This window comes from Anoplopoma fimbria, chromosome 15, assembly GCF_027596085.1.
Source record: "Anoplopoma fimbria isolate UVic2021 breed Golden Eagle Sablefish chromosome 15, Afim_UVic_2022, whole genome shotgun sequence".
Lineage (NCBI taxonomy): Eukaryota > Metazoa > Chordata > Actinopteri > Perciformes > Anoplopomatidae > Anoplopoma > Anoplopoma fimbria.
This window is the reverse complement of record NC_072463.1, coordinates 22,849,870-22,868,829: the sequence shown is the minus strand read 5'-3', so window position 1 is coordinate 22,868,829 and position 18,960 is coordinate 22,849,870. Positions and strand designations below refer to the sequence as shown.

At 37.5% G+C, this 18,960-nt stretch overlaps 2 protein-coding genes across 2 annotated transcripts; one reads left to right on the top strand and one right to left on the bottom strand.

The window, feature by feature from the left end:
• Window positions 1-1,465: 1,465 nt before the first annotated feature.
• Window positions 1,466-3,062, bottom strand: cga (glycoprotein hormones, alpha polypeptide). The gene is made up of 4 exons (XM_054613648.1): window positions 3,004-3,062; window positions 2,810-2,921; window positions 2,504-2,700; window positions 1,466-1,741 (listed from the first exon to the last, which is right to left on the bottom strand). Exons 1-4 carry the CDS (start codon window positions 3,028-3,030, stop codon window positions 1,667-1,669), a joined length of 411 nt encoding a protein of 136 aa, XP_054469623.1. The 5' UTR covers window positions 3,031-3,062; the 3' UTR covers window positions 1,466-1,666.
• A 5,734-nt stretch (window positions 3,063-8,796) lies between these two features.
• LOC129103294 (heterogeneous nuclear ribonucleoprotein Q-like) lies at window positions 8,797-17,212 on the top strand. Its single transcript, XM_054613688.1, is given in 13 exon segments — window positions 8,797-8,971; window positions 10,660-10,819; window positions 11,809-11,927; window positions 12,210-12,317; window positions 12,602-12,715; window positions 13,011-13,187; window positions 13,335-13,470; window positions 13,983-14,188; window positions 14,327-14,476; window positions 14,580-14,701; window positions 14,811-14,893; window positions 14,896-15,135; window positions 15,716-17,212. Coding segments are annotated over 12 exon segments (1,632 nt in total). The 5' UTR covers window positions 8,797-8,971; window positions 10,660-10,671; the 3' UTR covers window positions 15,745-17,212.
• Window positions 17,213-18,960: the final 1,748 nt, after the last annotated feature.

Below are 18,960 nucleotides of genomic sequence, written 5' to 3'. Positions count from 1 at the left end.
CACACCGATGGCAAGCCTTCAGGAGCAACTTGGGGTTAAGTGTCTTGCCCAAGGACACATCGACTGCCGAAGCCGGGTATCGAACCACCGACCCTCTGATTGGAGAACTACCTTACTCTCCACTACGCCACAGCCGCCCATTACATTACATTACATTACATTACAGTCATTTAGCAGACGCTTTTATCCAAAGCGACTTACAGGAAGTGTATTCAACATAGGTGTTCAAATAGGTACTGCAAATTTCCCCGCTGCGGGACTAATAAAGGATTATCTTATCTTATCTTATCTTAAGAGAACTACTAGTCACCAGAAGTCATAAGTGCATCTCCTTTCTTAAACAAGCATCTTAAAGCATAAACCAGAGCAAAAGTATAGTGCAGAGGCAAATTACTACGAAAACAATAATTGCAACAGACTAATACGAATATAATAAGTGCTACAAGCTACTACGAATAGGATAAGTGCAGTAAACAAATACGAATTCAATAAGTGCAGCGAACTGATACGAATACAGTAAGTGCAACAACTAATACGTAGACAAACAACCTCCAACATCAAGCAAAATCTATTACATTTTCACAAACGTTTTTATGCAACCTTCAATATCTCCAATGCACGATATTCTTGTGTTCGCCCAGAGTAGTTGCACAAGGGTCAGCTTCAAGAACGTCCCCGATGTGCAGTGGGACTTTGTCAGGGATACTTCAGCAGGGCACGTGTCTTAGTCAGGCAGTTTAAAGACTCCTGGTGACCATGTAATTTAGCATGTTGCTCAATAAGTGGCGTTAAAGCGTTACGATTATGTTTGTAAATTAAAAGGAGCATTAAAAAACCGTTAAAGGATGATGTCAAAATACCCCTGGTTATTACATAGTCCCTACTATGACTTCTTGAAGTTTCATATTAGCCTAAAAATGTTGCTAAATTCATTTCCACAAAAATAAACTGATTGGTTTACCTACTTTTCTACACATAACTATCTACTCACACTCAAAATTAATAAAGCATTTAGTTTATAAAGGATTTGTAATCTGAAGGTTTTTGTCATATCACACAATCTCCAAGCCCATGTAAGCCTTTCTATAATTATCTTCTCTATGTGATTTTTGATTGAAGACATTGCTCCTATATGGTATTATGTATTATGTATATGTTTTCATGTTGTTTGTAGGCCTTTAGTGCCACAATATAATGTAAATTGATTCTTAATTTATTGATGTTTCCGATTTGTGAATGACTGAGGGGTGTCATGAGATTAGGGCAACCTGATTGGTCTACAAACCTATTTCAGAACCCCGAGTTATATTTAATGCATGCATCCTCATTTTTGTTCCATACTATTCCTGACATAAAATTACTTTAGCCGACATAGTTGTCCAAAGTTACTTGGTGATTTGTAACACACACACCACAATCCCATGCATTTCACTGTAAGACACATTCATGAAAACAAAACAACATCTGGGTTGCACATTTTAATTGCTTTTTCAAACTACAATGAATCATAAACGTCTATCAATGCAAATATAGGCTAATTACACAGACACAATTGCTACAAAAATATTATCTGGCAACATTTGAACACACATTTAAAACAGCAGTGAGCTTGTGGAAATTTAAATTGCCAAGCTGAGCTCTGCAGAATGGTCTCCATTTCCCGTCTTCATATCTTATGAAAATAGCAGGTGCTGCAGTGGCACTCTGTGTGGTTCCTTAGCGGTATGTTGGCCATTTCTGTCTGAAAGAGGCGCAGATGAGGAGAAAGACACAAGAGTGATTATTAACAAAGTCAATCTACAGCAGGATTTTTGTTTGATCAAAATGCACTTTTTAGCAGTGTGATCAATTGAAATGTTCTAAATACCTTTGAACAACTGAAACCAGAGTTAAATTGCAAACCAAATTAAAACCAAACATCTGTAGAATAATTGAAGTTTTAGGTTCTTTGAATGTAAAAAATATATGTATGTGTGTATACACACACACACATATAAATTCGGGTGTAGCTGCTGCTACACCCAAATTTCCCCCATGGGGATCAATAAAGGAATATAATAATATATTAATGTAAATATATTTTAAAGTCCTACTTAAGTAAAAGTGCAGGAGTATTATCAGCTGAATGTTCATTGTAATCACATTAGACAGGGGTCTGTCTAATATTCATTCTGCGGAAGAAAAAAACAAATTCTGCTACTCAAATCTCTATAAACCCTTTTTTTTAAGTACTCAACTGAAATATCCTCAAAATAATCTGAACAAAAATCTAAAAAAACTATAGATCTATAAAATATAGAATTTAGACTAAAAATATAACAATAACATTCTGAACTATTTCCAACATGGAGCATTATGTTTCAGTGTATTTTATCTGCAAATATTTAGAAATATTTAACCAGCATAAACCTAAAGTTCCCCCTTATAATCATTTAAATCTTACTGTAACCTCCACAATGCATTGGAAATAGGCACAGAATTTAAAGAAAAGTTTTTTCTGTACCTGTAGGTGTACCTGGTAGCTGTGCTTTGCGACACAGCATGTTGCCTCCGAGGTGATGTTCTTTGGGACCGACATTGTCCTCATGGTCTTGAGAGGTGTTGGGTATGCTCTGGAGAAGCAGCAGCCCATGCACTGGAAGATAGGACGATCCCTAGAGTAAAAGCTGCTCTTCCTCAGTGAGCACTCCTCACAACCCGCTGGAGAAAAACGAGACTATTGATCATCGAAAGCTTTTGCTAAAAACACAGTGTACAATCTAGATTTCAGAGGAGAGTACTTTGTATTTGTATTAAAATGACATCTTACTGTTTGATGAGTCAAGGTTGGGGTAAGAATCTGCTATGTGAATAAGAAAAGACAACAGAAGAAGAGACAGTCCCGCTGATTTTACTGAGCCCATCCTGGTTACAGCAGTTACCTAATGATACAGAGACAAAATAAAATGATCAATCAAAAGTCTTTTGAATCGAAGCATGAGTAACTCAGAGATAGAGTATTACCGCGTTGAAAGAAAGTTCCTGCTTCATTTTGCTTCTGTGCAGGATGGCTTTTTATTGAGGACTTCTACTTCCCTTCAATGTCATTTTATACCAGGTCCCTAAGTCTGTGTCCACTTCCTGGATTAGGTGAAACCTACCAACCTTATCATTGATCTCACTGACTCACTGGCCACTTTGCTACTTTCTCATAATCCCTTTAAAGGTCAAAATGATAAGAACAAATCGTGGAAAGTCAAAACATACTTCCATCAACCTTCCATCCTGACTATGGATGCTGCATTTAATCCCTGGGGTTTTGTTAACTGGGGGCTGTTATTATTTGTCATGTCAAGCAAAGGGAGGTCATGTTGGATCCATTTGTCCCTTCAGTGTTCATGATGGCATAATTTCCTATACATCTCAATATTCTTATGTTATAAGACCAGTATTTCCCTTCCATTGTCAAACATTCATTGCCCCAATTTATTCATTGATAAATGGATGAGTCAATAGTCAAAACAATTATGATAATTGATAAATTGTCAAAAAAAAGAAAGGTGAAACATGTCAAATATCCTGTGCTTCCAGCTTCTCAAATGTTTTTTCATATATGAATGTATATTGAATACAGTTGGATTTTAGACTTTTGGTCTGACAAAACCATACATTTGATGATGTGATTTTTCGTAATTCTTTGTTATTTCATAAACTAAACAATTAATCCGTTAATCGATAATTGTGCTCCACACAATTATCAGAATGAAAGTTATTTATTTATGTTATGCATGTCCTACATGCGGTTTGACGTCAGATACTGTACACATATTATGTAAAACATATAAGTGTCCTGTTATCTGATCACTGAGTTTTAAACTAGAATGCTGCCGTGCGTCTTATTTCTTAACAAATTTAATTAAAACAAATATTGATAATAAATCTAACTTAATTTCATAAAACATCACAGCAATCATTTATTTTGGTTGTATTATTTTTAATCCGTTGTTTTATATTGAGGCAAATCTTGTTTGGATGGAAGGAGTTGTGAATAAATGGAGAGATATCTGATAGTTGTTAAGGAGTCTCCATCTGTCCGCCTCGCAAATCCGAAATGTCAATGATGAATATGAATTTATTTTGTATTTCATCTGTCTGTTTACTTAAGTATCCATGTCCTTGTCCTTGGTCGTGCTGGTGATAAATCCGTGGCCTAAAACTCGTAATTCAGCAAGCGTTGAAGACGAGATGTTTTAAATTAAAGAGATGTTTAAAGCTGTTTTTCGGCTTTTATCACAACATTTGTAACATTGTATTCTACATAATAATGTAATAAGTATTAATAAATGTAATTCAAAGAAAACAACTAATATCTTTAGCATGTAAGTCTCTTGACAACAAACAAAATGTCCTGTCAATCAAATAAACACTAGTAAAATGATTTGAGTACATTGGCCTATTTATTACTGAAAGATTAACATTTAAAGATAATAATAGAATCTCAAACATCAACCATTAAAAAATTGTAAAATCGCATATGCCAAGATCTGACACGTTTTTATTAATATCTTACATACAAATCACACATGGCTATTTGCAGAAGTGTCCAAAATAATAATGGAGCAGACAGATGAATTAGTTGAGCTGGGTGAGCATGTTTATGTTAACGAAAGATGAGATGTTATGAGAAATATAAGACACCTGAAAGGAGTGCTGCTGTACATTAAAGGCCAACAAGAGTTCACTGACAGTAAAAGGCAACCTTGTGAGAATAAAAGCACAGAGGATCAGTTTGAGGACATTTGCAACTTCCCTCTCTTGAATTCTCCCAATGGCCTGCTTCATGGCCTCCTGATTTATGAAGCAAGGAGTGGTGCTGAGTTTCTTATGTTCTGCAGGTGGCTCAGACTCTCTCTCTCTCTCTCTTTGTAAGGTACATTGATCTGGCTGGATGAGGATGAGAATCACAGAGATGTGGAAAGCCCCAGGTGTAGAGTAAATTGTGCAGCCTACACAGTCACGCTCGGTGAAACACCAATCAGATATATTCTCAGGGGCTCCGGTGTCGACGCTGTCACTGTTGCTGTAGAGGAGAGAGCATGGGAGACACAGTGAGGTTAGCAGGTCATGTCTCAGTCAGGCTCAGTTCTTTGCGATTGTGCTCTAGATAATATTAATTAGTCACGGACAACAAACAACAACGGAAGGAACTATAGCCGCGACCTGTAGTTTCCTTGGCTATGACAAAAATGAGGATATTTGGTTTTGCAGTAAAGAGAATGATGATTGAAATCAAGTCCAAACATTTTTTACGGTTCATTACCAAAACTGAGGGATGACTAAAACATATTCAAGAGTCACAGCAGGCTAACTTTGGTACATTAAAAATATATTGTGTCTGTTAAACAAGCAGAATATCCCTTTTTGTGCAAAATGTTGCACTCCGAACCAGAGCAAACATTAAACTATCAATCCTATTTTCTGCATCAATACAAAATAATTTACTTATGAAATGTTTTTTTTCCTTGAAGCAAAGCACCTTTTTTAATGGAATATAACTGTTTATACAACAATTTATCTGAGTAAATACACCGCGTGCAGGTGGGCGTACACATTTATCCTCTTGTATCTTAGACATAAGTGCGAGGATGGTGAATACAAAATAGTAAAAGGGTTAAACAGAGGTTTTGCTTTGTTGTTCAGGATCCAGATCATTTTGTTTTGGACACTCTCCACACGGTGGCATGAGAGATCTGTAATAGGCCTGTAGGTACATTTATAACCATTTATCTCATTCAAGAGCCATAAAGTAGTAGTGGCTCTGCTGCATCAGAGGCTCTCACGCTGTAATTACAGAAACAAAGCAGACATTGTCAGAGACAACGGCAGAGATAACGGCATTATGTTTAATCCTTCTTATATTCAGGTTATGGTTTTCATAGCATGCTTAAAGATGGTCATGTTAATGAAATAAAAAAACAAGAATACACAATTACCTCCCAATACATCAGCTTGTTGTGGAATAGTCTGGGTTAAAGAAGCAATATTAATGTCAATAAAGAGCTTTTTAACATTTTTATTGTGATACGACAAAAGTCAACCTAAATTATATCCTGGAGCTATATATACATTGTTATCCTATAATAGTAATAATATACCTCTATGAATATTAGCTGACTTCAAAAACTGGATCTTCATTTGACTTTTTATGGCAAAAAAAAGTTATATTGTATTGTTCTAGCAGTTCAGTTTTGACAAATCCCCCAAATCTTCTTGTCTTGCACCTGCTGCATATTGTTTAAAAGCTGAATGCAATACTTTCTGTACCAATTGTTTAGTACTCAAATATTGGTCCGAGCTTTGTTTGTTCATTGAGGAGTCTCCACAGATATGAGCAATAAACTTATTGTAGACCCATAAAAACGCCACGTGTAGAGTTTTCTTGGATCTGTAACAGCCTTTGGATGATAAGACAAGAAAGACACAGCTTATTAGCAAAGGGTTTCTGGAAGTATTGATGAGTTTTGATAATACTGACCTTTGTCATGCTTTGCTATTGTTCTTCTATAATTTGCATATCTTTGTGTAACATTATTACTGTTTGGGAATATGCACCAGGAAATCATTCTGTCGCTCTATTCCTCAACAGCTGCGTAAGTTATTCCTTAAAAATATTCCAGCCATCATCATCCAGCGGTTGATGCCCTACCTGTGGGAGTTGTTGGAGTCAGTTACCTTATAAAGTTTTATTATTTCAGCCATGAGCCAAACATTAAATCCATGATTCACTCTAGCTGTAATGAAAATAGCAGATAGCTCCTAAAATTCATACTGTGCATTGTATTGTCACTGCAATGTATTTCGTCAAGGATCAACACTGACACAAATTGTCAATTTTCATATTAAGCCATATTAAGTCATATTAGCAACCTTGGACAGTCCAATATGTGAACCACAAAATGTAATTTAAAAAGATAACACAATCTGACTCATTTTTTTTACTTGCAATTTTGCAATTGACTCTCACTTTCAATCCCCAAGATATTGAGAACAAATAACATTGTTTCAAAACAAAATGTCTGCAACAAGCACAGCCACAAGTTACAACTTTTAAATGAGCTCCAGTTTGTTAAGGACACAAGATGACAAGTACAACTTTTCTTTCCTATCATAATGTTGCAGAATATCTTTCTACCAAACCATTTAAAAAATGCTCTGTAGTTTTGGCACAACATAAATAAAGAACTCTTCAGTAGTGCAAACCATTGCCCCGGATGTGCAAACAAATAATCATATAGGTTTCTATACACGTACACATACTCTGACCTATTCTTTTGTTCATGGAGCAGATGAGTGTTTAATCAATGAGCAGAGTGACACAGTGTGGTGGAAAGTGGGATCTCCCTCCCTTATTCCAGTCAAGCACTCTGCTGAACAATTGTCAGAACTGAAGCCCAACAAATCTTGTTTTAGATTCAAATATGAAGACTGGCATTTGATAAGAGTTTTACCAGAGAATACTGAAGATCTCTACAATATGATGTTATTGTTATTAATCACACTCAGATATTATTATATTCCTTTATTGATCCCCATGGGGGAAATTCAAGTGTTGCAGCAGCTCAACTACACAGACAGACAATAAATACACATACTATACAACTACACAGACAATAAATACACATACTATACAACTACACTGACAATAAATACACATACTATACAACTACACAGACAATAAATACACATACTATACAACTACACAGACAATAAATACACATACTATACAACTACACAGACAATAAATACACATACTATACAACTACACAGACAATAAATACACATACTATACAACTACACAGACAATAAATACACATACTATACAACTACACAGACAATAAATACACATACTATACAACTACACAGACAATAAATACACATACTATACAACTACACAGACAATAAATACACATACTATATACACAGACACAGACAATAAATACAATACTATACAACTACACAGACAATAAATACACATACTATACAACTACACAGACAATAAATACACATACTATACAACTACACAGACAATAAATACACATACTATACAACTACACAGACAATAAATACACATACTATACAACTACACAGACAATAAATACACATACTAAATACAACTACACTACACAGACAATAAATACACATACTATACAACTACACAGACACAGACAATAAATACACATACTATACAACTACACAGACAATAAATACACATACTATACAACTACACAGACAATAAATACACATACTATACAACTACACAGACAATAAATACACATACTATACAACTACACAGACAATAAATACACATACTATACAACTACACAGACAATAAATACACATACTATACAACTATAAATACACATACTATACAACAATAAATACACATACTATACAACTATAAATACACATACTATACAACTACACAGACACAGACAATACATACACATACTATACAACAAAATAAAGATAGATAAGTAGTGGTAGTAGTATTCGTGGTGGTTAGAGCATTAGTTAATTATTAATAATAGGCTCATTTATTTCCTTGTCTTACTTCCTTGTATTATTTAAAAAAAAAATATGACTTAATATGAAAACATGACTTATTTAAAGTGTGTTTTTTTTATTTGTTATATGAAAGGTGTCAGTCAGCACTGTTAACCATCCCCTCCTCCTCAGTGCTTATGATGGATGCTCTGAATGACCTGCTGCTCTTCTGTAAAATGCATACAAGGCCAGCCCGTGCAGCGGCGTCCAAGAAACCCCTTCGACGAGACAAAACTCGAGGCGTGAACGTGGCAGCCATTTTACATCATCAAGAGTGAATGACTGAAGCCGGATCAGTGCCGGGAGTTTTACACTTTTTCTGTCTTTTAGATATCACATTTATCTTCCTAAACAATCAGCTCCGTACACGTTGGTGATCCAGCGGCAGGTAGGACGACTGCTCCTCTTTTTGGTCACCTGATTGTTGCTTAATTGATTGCTTTAAAAGTGTGAATCGTGCGGCGCTGTTTCAAACAATGTGGTGTGTGGTGGTTGGTTGGGGGGGGAGGGAGACTGGTGCTGGTCGGGAGCGACTTCTCCACACCGGCTTTTTGAAAATGGACTCTTCCTACATGGCGGCACGTTGTTAAACCTGCTCCTCCAGGCCTCGTTTAATATAACTGCCCCCTAACAGCCACGCTTTTCTCAGCCGGCTACCATCCTCGCCGACACATGTGGCTGTAACAATGGCCTCACTGAATTAGCATGCTAACCTGAGCTAGCCTATTTTGACAGATCACTGAACTGACATGCTCATTGTCATCGTGTGCTAACAGCGGCTAGCCAGCTAGCTTTTTAGCCAAAGCACTTAACCATCCTGCTTTTTTTTTTTGTACCACACTGGATGAAGTAAAGCAGAGAAAAAAGCACATGTTTGTTATTGTTCCGGTGAAGCCTCATAGTTAGCTCGGTAGCTACAGCGTTAGCCGTGCGAGCTAGCCTGCTAGCTAGCTAGCTAGCTAGCCTCAACGTGTGCGACCAGTCCCTCCTATCAGCCTCCCTGTCGTTGATATAACCTCACTACACTTGTTTTATATCCTAGTTTTTTTATATTTAAATGCAAAAAAAAAAACACCAACATTGATTTGCTTTTTTGCATAGTTACTTTTAATTTTTTTCTTTAACCACACAGAAAACACGTGCTTGCTGATATAATGATATTGTGTATTTTGGGACACTGATGTACATCGGTTGCATGATATATTTAAGCCTTTATTATCTCAGGTAATGTTAAATCAGAAGCAGGAGACTGATGTCCACGTTTTTGCTCCGACACTACAGGATCAGAGAGGTCAAGCCTCAGGATCAGTCCAGTCAAACAAAATGGGTGGATTGATCATTAATGTGACAAGTGTTAACCTTTTTAGTGCCATAATATATGTCAAGACACTTTAATGCTAAAGGGTGCATCCCTGCTCTTTGGTCAGCTACCGGAAGCTGGGTCTCACTCTGCTGGAACACGTGTATCAGCTATCTAGCCTGTGCTGAAGTCAGCAGTGAGAAGGTAAGTTAACATGTAATTTAGAGACCAAAGCAGACAAGACGTCTGCACCAGCAGTGACCAAGAGGACTGCATACATGCACTAGCAAGTGAACTTGGCACCGTTTGCACAAACTTCTTAACTCAGATCAAACCAGCATGGGGGGAAAAAAACTGCCACATGGACAAAAACTCAGTAGTTAAACCGTTTTTTTATAAGATGTCATTCGATTGATTTGTGCATTGTCCGTCTTGCTTGCAATGTTCAAACATCTGTCAACTGCCTAGAGGTTTCTGGGCTTCTACCTCATGCAAGCTGAAAGCTGCAAGTCTTATGTCAGGAAAGTGAAAAGTCTACAGACTGTACAGGAACACACAACCATAATAACTTGTTCTGCACCCAGCAACACCCCTGTTTTTTTTTTTTGATAGTTTGTGCTTATTAATACAAAAATCTCTCTGTATGCAAGATCAGAAATGGTAAAACCATTTCTTAAAAGGATTTTCCTCACCAGTCTGAGACTTTGCACTCTTCTGAACACATCCAAAGTATTGCCCTTGACCCAGGATTAATTTGGCTCATTGCATTTACACAGATTTCTGGAGACATGGCCACAGAACATATTAATGGAAATGGTCCAGAAGAACCAATGGACACCTCTGCTGCAGTTACCCATTCTGAGCACTTCCAGACTTTATTAGAAGCTGGTTTACCACAGAAAGTTGCTGAAAAACTAGATGAAATTTACATAGCAGGTAAGGCACAAAGAATATACTTGCATATTCAAATATGCAATTTTGTTATGTTTATCAGTTTCTTGCATGTACTGTCATTATATCACCTTTTTGAATGGGGGAATTGGGATCATGAAGCAACTTTTTGTGGTTTCCTACCAAAATGGGTACTGCAGTGCTACAAAATATAAAATTACACATTACCCATGTAAAAATGTGTAAATGATTGAAGCATTTGCATTCCCAACATGGTTGCATGATCACTGGTGTCAGGGCGAATTAATGGTCCTCTCCCTGGGAGTGTCTTGGTAAGCCTGTCCAGTCTCTCCAATCATTTCTTTGAAGTTTTTCTGCATCCCATAAAATAATTGCAGAGGGATGAACTGGTGTAAGTATGATGTTGGTCACAGATATCTGTTGCTTTGGTCAGATCTTTACAAGTTTGTATGGGGTGAGCTGCAGTGCAAAATTTGAGGGTCATTTTAGGACTAAGTTTGGTCGGTCAGAACTAGAAAATTATTGGTCTGGCCTTCTCAGCCAGATGGGAGCGAGACAGAAACAATGGTGGCAGCTGTCTGGTGTGTGGCTGCCTTGGACAGGTGACGGCCCCTACATAGAGGAGAATGCAGACCAGCTCATTAGAAACTCCCAGCTACAGTAGAGAGGGGCACTGGCATATCAAGTTGCATTGTCACATCTGTTGTAATTAGTTCTGCAAAAACTTTCTGGTTGGAGAGTAAAGTGCAGCCTGACTTCTGAAGACAGCACTATTAGATTAGCCTGCTCCTGCCCATCCCTTCTAATTGTAGTGATCATTATTTATCCGTTACAAAACTTCAAAGATATTTGTTATGCAAAATGACTGAAATGCAAATATTTCTCTTAAACCCTTTCAGTTGTAGTTCATTTCCGTACTTGAATGACAAGGTAGTAATTAATTAAGTAACAACTTTCTCAGCCTGGTTAGTAGCTCATTGTTTCTCTCTCTGTCTTGTCCCCTCCTCCTCCAGGTTTGGTGTCACACAGTGACTTAGATGATCGAGCGATTGAGGCTCTGAAAGAATTCAACGAGGAAGGTGCTCTGCAAGTCCTTTTGCAATTTAAGGACAGCGACCTCTCACATGTTCAGGTATGCATGTGGGTTGTTAAGATAACCATTTGTTTTTGATGCCTTTTATGCAAAGTGGATGATTGCCCTCTGTGCAGTGTGACATATAATGGTATGTAGTTGTATTGTGGTTACAAAATAGCCCTCAGCTGTCATTATCTAAAAGTTTTTTGCTGTCTTGTGTAAGAGCTTATTCATTTTGTGTGGAACTTAAAATCAAAAGTTGTCCTAATTATTAGCACACGTTTATTTACATAATTATCCTTTGATCGTACTTAACAGTTGTGTTTTTTCTTCTTTCAGAACAAAAGTGCCTTTCTTTGTGGCGTGATGAAGACGTACAGACAGAGAGAGAAACAAGGGACCAAAGTGTCAGACACCAATAAAGGACCAGATGAAGCCAAAATCAAAGTGAGAACTAATCCTGAATTAAAAAAGTTATTGAATTCAATGGCTGGGACAGAATGTGTGAATGCTGGTGCTATGCTTTTGAATGTGAAAATATAGTTAATCTCTATCACCAGGATGCTTTTTGAATAAAGGACACATTTTAAATACGAATTCTTTGTCCTGTTTTGCATGCCTGTTAATACGCTTGATCCTACAAGTGTTCTGTGGAACTATGTTTTTTATTTCTCTTATCTATGACTATCAAACAGTATCCTTATTTCTTTTCTGTGTTTTCTTATGATCAGGCTTTGCTGGAGAGGACTGGCTACACGCTTGATGTAACAACAGGCCAGAGGAAGTATGGAGGTCCCCCACCAGAGTCTGCTCACTCAGGGGCACAACCCACCATCGGAACAGAGGTACAGAACCAGTTGTGCCATTCATCAATCAAAGATGCAAGATTTATGCACTTTTATTGACTTACTCTGAGTTAGTTGTTTTAAGTTGCGGGCCAAGAGCATTCAGGGTTTTATATGGTGTCAAAATGATGAAACTTATATTATTATCTGTAGTAACCATGGTTACAATGATAGTTTACCGCTAAGAGCTGAATGGACACCTTTTTCCCTAAATGCCATTTATGTCTTAACCTCACATGTCAAGTCACAGAGTGGCTCTTATGCACCATATTTTCCTTTCCTCTCAACCTGACAGATATTCGTAGGCAAAATCCCCAGAGACCTCTTTGAGGATGAGCTGGTTCCGCTGTTTGAGAAAGCTGGCCCCATCTGGGATTTGCGCCTGATGATGGATCCTCTCAGTGGCCTGAACAGAGGCTACGCCTTTGTCACTTTCTGCACTAAAGAAGCTGCACAGCAGGCGGTCAAATTGGTATGTTTATTTTACTGCAAACATAACAGGAAGAGTGAGGGTCTGATGGAAATGTTAGTTAAATTACAGACAGAAACTTCAGTCAACAATTAAGCTAAGTTTATTTTTTTTAATTTATTTTTTTCCTCTGTCTCCGTACTTCTGCAGTGCAACAACAATGAAATTCGACCGGGTAAACACATCGGTGTGTGCATCTCTGTGGCCAATAATAGACTGTTTGTTGGCTCCATCCCCAAGAGTAAAACAAAAGAGCAGATTGTTGAAGAATTTGCAAAAGTCACAGGTGAGTCAGAACCATACTTTGATTTCTCTTTCTGAATAATATTCAATGAAATATGAATTCAACAGCTTCATTTTTTTATTTTGATATTATACACTTTTTTGCCTGTCTGACAATTTTGATTAGATTTGCTCTGCATTTCAGATCTGTAATCAAAGACGCTTTGACAATTTGTTTTCTGTTTATGTCCAAATGATGACCTTTTATTACTGTGCTGGAGTGACTCACGTTACCATGATGGTTTCATCGCTAAGATCTGACTGGACACTAAACAGACAAAACATTTTTTTTTGTTACAAAAAAGTTACCAAAAAAAATCCCCTTTTACACTAATATCAATAAAATAAATATGCTATTTGTTCTAGAATTGTAGACTATTTTTTTTTTCCAGGGCAGATTTGATGCCACTGGTTTGTTTGTAGGCCTTTGATCTAACAGTGATTTCAGTTGAATAAAGCCATTTAACTCTTGCTGCCTTTTCTCCAACCCTCTTCCCTGTCACTTTCTCTCTACAGAGGGTCTAAATGATGTCATATTGTACCACCAGCCAGACGACAAGAAGAAGAACCGTGGCTTTTGCTTCCTCGAGTATGAAGACCACAAGACGGCAGCTCAAGCCCGCCGCCGACTGATGAGTGGAAAGGTGAAGGTGTGGGGGAATGTGGTCACCGTGGAGTGGGCTGACCCCATTGAGGACCCAGACCCAGAGGTCATGGCCAAGGTAAGGCACAGGGCCAGAGGTCGTTGGTAGCGTACTGCTAAGTGTATATGTGACCGAAATTACTTTCTATGTCTGCTGCAGTTGTATTTGTTCCTTTTTCTGCAAACACAAAACAGAACCGTTGTTTTATGTTAACAGGTCAAGGTGCTGTTCGTGAGGAACTTGGCGAGCACTGTTACAGAAGAGATACTTGAAAAGTCCTTCAGTCAGTTTGGCAAGCTGGAGCGAGTGAAAAAGTTGAAAGACTATGCCTTTATCCACTTCGAGGAAAGAGATGGTGCTGTCAAGGTATGGAAAAAAATGTTTTGGTCACTGGACTGGCATGCATCCGCTTACTCTTAAATTTGTTGTTCTTGCAGTGGAAACATAATTTCATTGATACATTTCACAGGCTTTGGCTGATCTCAATGGCAAAAACATCGAGGGAGAGCACATTGAAATAGTCTTTGCCAAGCCCCCAGACCAGAAGAGGAAAGAGCGCAAAGCCCAGAGACAAGCCGCTAAAACACACATGTAAGAGGGAACAACCCAAACCTTTGACCTTAAGTTATGCATTTAGCTGATTTAAAATTTGATATAAATCAGAATGCAATGTTTACGTTGAGTCTGTATCATCTTTCAGGTATGATGAATACTATTATTACGGGCCTCCCCACATGCCCCCACCAACGAGAGGCAGAGGCCGAGGCGGGAGGGGAGGTTATTCTTACCCCCTGACTATTACGGCTATGAAGACTATTACGATTACTACGGATACGACTACCACAACTACCGGGGCGGTTACGATGACCCGTACTACGGTTATGATGACTTCCAGGGGTCTGGGAGAGTACGAGGAGCTAGGGGTGGAGTCCGTGGCGGTGCCAGTCAGACCAGGGGCCGCGGTGGCGTCACACCGAGAGGCCGAGTGGGCTTCTCCCAGCGAGGAGGCCCTGGAACAAGCAGAGGTACATTTACATTTTCTGTGTGATACTGTTAGATTCAAAGTGGGTAAAATCTAATAAGTCACACAGATAATTACTGCTCAATGGTGGAAAATAACGTGCCACTTGGTTCAGTTTATTTTGAGGCGGGGCTTTTTAGAAGTCTTGAATATCACAGGAAAGATGACTACTGAGCTCAGTCTTGGTGTCTTTATATTTTCAGTCTGTCAGGGAGTAAAGAGGTATAGTAGATTAGCAGATGAAAGCAGCTGTAGAAGAGGGAAATTGAGGCTGACCTACAGCGCAAGTATTGATTGTCTCCGAATTATATTGGGAGTAATTACAAAACGGCCCTTAAACTTGAGATACACCTGCTTATTGGCCTCATAACTAATCCCTGACCGGTGTCACTTTGTTTGGCAGCGGACAAAGGTCATTCACTAAGTCAAATCATGGTGGCAAAACACTGTATTCAGTTTAGATTTTGTGGAATTTCCTTGATCCATCAGTGTCCTGATTGATGGGGAATGTGTGCAACAGGGATGTCTGGGTTTTCTTTTCAAAATTCTGTACTAATTTTTTATCTTTGCTCTCATTGGTACAGCAGGGAAACGAGGCAGAGGGCGGTCCTGACCTGTCACAGTGGATACTGACTTGATGTGTGGGGTTACACCGTTAGCTGCAATGGATGTTGAAACAAAAAAGAGCACGACAAAGGTCCAATGATATTCCAGCCTTACAGAAGAAGCATCTCCCCTCCCCTATGTTTTTTTTATTTTTATTTTCATTTGTTTCTAAAACTGCCACCTTAAAAAGATGACTGGAGGATTCTAAATACTCTCCACAGCCTCTTTGCCCCTGTGCCCCTGTACCCAGGCCCTGGTTTACAGGGTGCTATGTATTGCCCTTACAATCTACCCTTTCCCTGTCCCTGAACATGCCATTTTTAAATAATTATTGAAGAAATTGCACTTTTTTAAGTTCTTGGGTTTGAAGTGGCTCAAAGGAGCTTGATGCTATTGTATATTTTTGTGCTAATCGCAATTTTTATTGTCGGAATATCCATGTTCTTAATCGTTTGATCTGGATGTTTGACAGAGAACATTTGCAGGTTTTTAGGGTGTACCCACCTGGCATGGATAAGTCAGGCATTCCAGGAAAGTGGTTCTTTTCAGAACTTGTCTTTAAAGGGTTGGTTGACTACCTCAGTACAGAGGACTAAACTACCCGGCCTGTACTGTAAATAGGGAAACTATATTGATGAAAGCAGGGCTTGTTTTCATACAAAATATGCACAAGAGCTGCGGCGCAAAAACAACGTGCTTAATGTAATATAGTCATTTTAGCTGCAGCTCTGACACTGCAAACAGTCAAACTGGGCATGCAAAACAATCTCATATGATGAGTCTAAACAAGCCCTGCTTTTATCCTATTTTGAACTGAATTAGCCGCCTTGCTTCTTCAGAGTATGTAGTTACTGGTTGTATAGTTTTTCGGATAAAATGTTACTTTTGTAAAGGCTTCAACATCACAGGCATCCAACTGCCTTTGATTAAAAAAAATTAAAACAAAAATAAAGCCCTGCAGTGTCCCTTTTGTGCCACTGTATTATTCCAGTGGGTTTGTTTTTATATTGATACCAATGGATTTTCAAACAACGTCAGAATCATGTAAAACAACCTAATCAGATCCGTCATCATATAAGATCATGTTAATCTTGAATGATCCCTTTCCAGCTCCCAAGACAGCGACTTTGTCAGGTGACTGAATTGCCATATTGCCCAGCCAGTGAGCATGTGTGCCTAATGTTGGCTGTTCTGATTGGTGGGGATCGAAGTCACATAGTGGTAGAAGGGATACTGCAGTGAAGGATTTCTACTTCCCGGGTATAGCAAAAAGGAAACTGCTCTTCAATCCCAGTTTTCTATACAGTTAACTCCCTCAATAAAATCATAACAACCACCTTTTGAAAAAAAGATGTTAGCAGTTTTAAACTATTGTTGGTGGCCAACAACGTTTTTTGCATTCCTGCAAATAAATTGTTTTATACTGTAAAATGGAGGTGAGTGTAACTTATTTTTGTAATAAAGTTTTTGATTTCTATCTGTGTCTTAGTCTTTGGATAAAATTGTCATGCGGTTCAATTGGTTTGTGCTAGCTGTCCTATTTTTATTTTACAATGACTGATACATTTAGACCAAAGGATAATAAACAGACCAGCATGCGTTTTCCTAGTTCTTGTATAAAACGCTTTAGACTTTTATAAGCATTTATATAGATCAGTTCCACTTGAAGTGTCCCATAAATAAATAAATACATCACCATGCACAATACTGAGACTGTAAAGACCATATGAAATATTGCTACAAATTATACATGACATTATCAGACATGACTTTTGTTTCACCTCCTTTCAAGAGGTTTCTAGTCTCTTATGAACCCCTCACCCACAGCTATGCGCAACACTGTGACGTAATCAGCAGGTAACCACGGCAACGGTCCTGGTGCGACTGCAGCTGAGCTAATTGGCCGGATGACGTCATAGTGAGTTAATTGGCCGGATAACCAGCGGGTCGTTCTCACGTTAGGTTGTCAATAAAAAATAAAAAAAACATTTATCAGTTTCCTGTGTGTGTGTGTGTGTAGTTTTCTTGTATTTCGAGTAACAAAGTAATATGTAATAATATATATATATTCCTTTATTGATCCCCATGGGGAAATTCAAGTGTTGCAGATCCCACATGGGGACACAGAAATAAATCAACATTGCAGCAGCTACAATAAATACAACTATACAACACACAGACAATAAATACACATACTATACAACTACACAGACAATAAATACACATACTATACAACTACACAGACAATAAATACACATACTATACAACTACACAGACAATAAATACACATACTATACAACTACACAGACAATAAATACACATACTATACAACTACACAGACAATAAATACATACTATACAACTACACAGACAATAAATACAACTACACAGACAATAAATACACATACTATACAACTACACAGACAATAAATACACATACTATACAACTACACAGACAATAAATACACATACAACTATAAATACACTATACAACTACACATAAATACACATACTATACAACTACACAGACAATAAATACACATACTATACAACTACACAGACAATAAATACACATACTATACAACTACACAGACAATAAATACACATACTATACAACTACACAGACAATAAATACAGACAATAAATACACATACTATACAACTACACAGACAATAAATACACATACTAAAACTACACATACAATAAATACAACTACACACACAGACAATAAATACACATACTATACAACTACACAGACAATAAATACACATACTATACAACTACACAGACAATAAATACACATACTATACAACTACACAGACAATAAATACACATACTATACAACTACACAGACAATAAATACACATACTATACAACTACACAGACAATAAATACACATACTATACAACTACACAGACAATAAATACACATACTATACAACTACACAGACAATAAATACACATACTATACAACTACACAGACAATAAAACTACACATACTACTATACAACTACACAGACAATAAATACACATACTATACAACTACAAGACAATAAATACACATACTATACAACTACACAGACAATAAATACACATACTATACAACTACAGACAATAAATACACATACTATACAACTACACAGACAATAAATACACATACTATACAACTACACAGACAATAAATACACATACTATACAACTACACAGACAATAAATACACATACT

Bases quoted from the DNA above. Each gene is read 5' to 3' on its own strand.
- cga (XM_054613648.1), bottom strand. From the start codon at position 3,030: ATGAAGCAGGAACTTTCTTTCAACGCG. The intron at 2,922-3,003 runs GTAATACTCTAT...CTGTATCATTAG, and splicing joins AGGAACTTTCTTTCAACGCG to GTAACTGCTGTAACCAGGAT. The intron at 1,742-2,503 runs GTACAGAAAAAA...CGCCTCTTTCAG, and splicing joins GCTACCAGGTACACCTACAG to ACAGAAATGGCCAACATACC.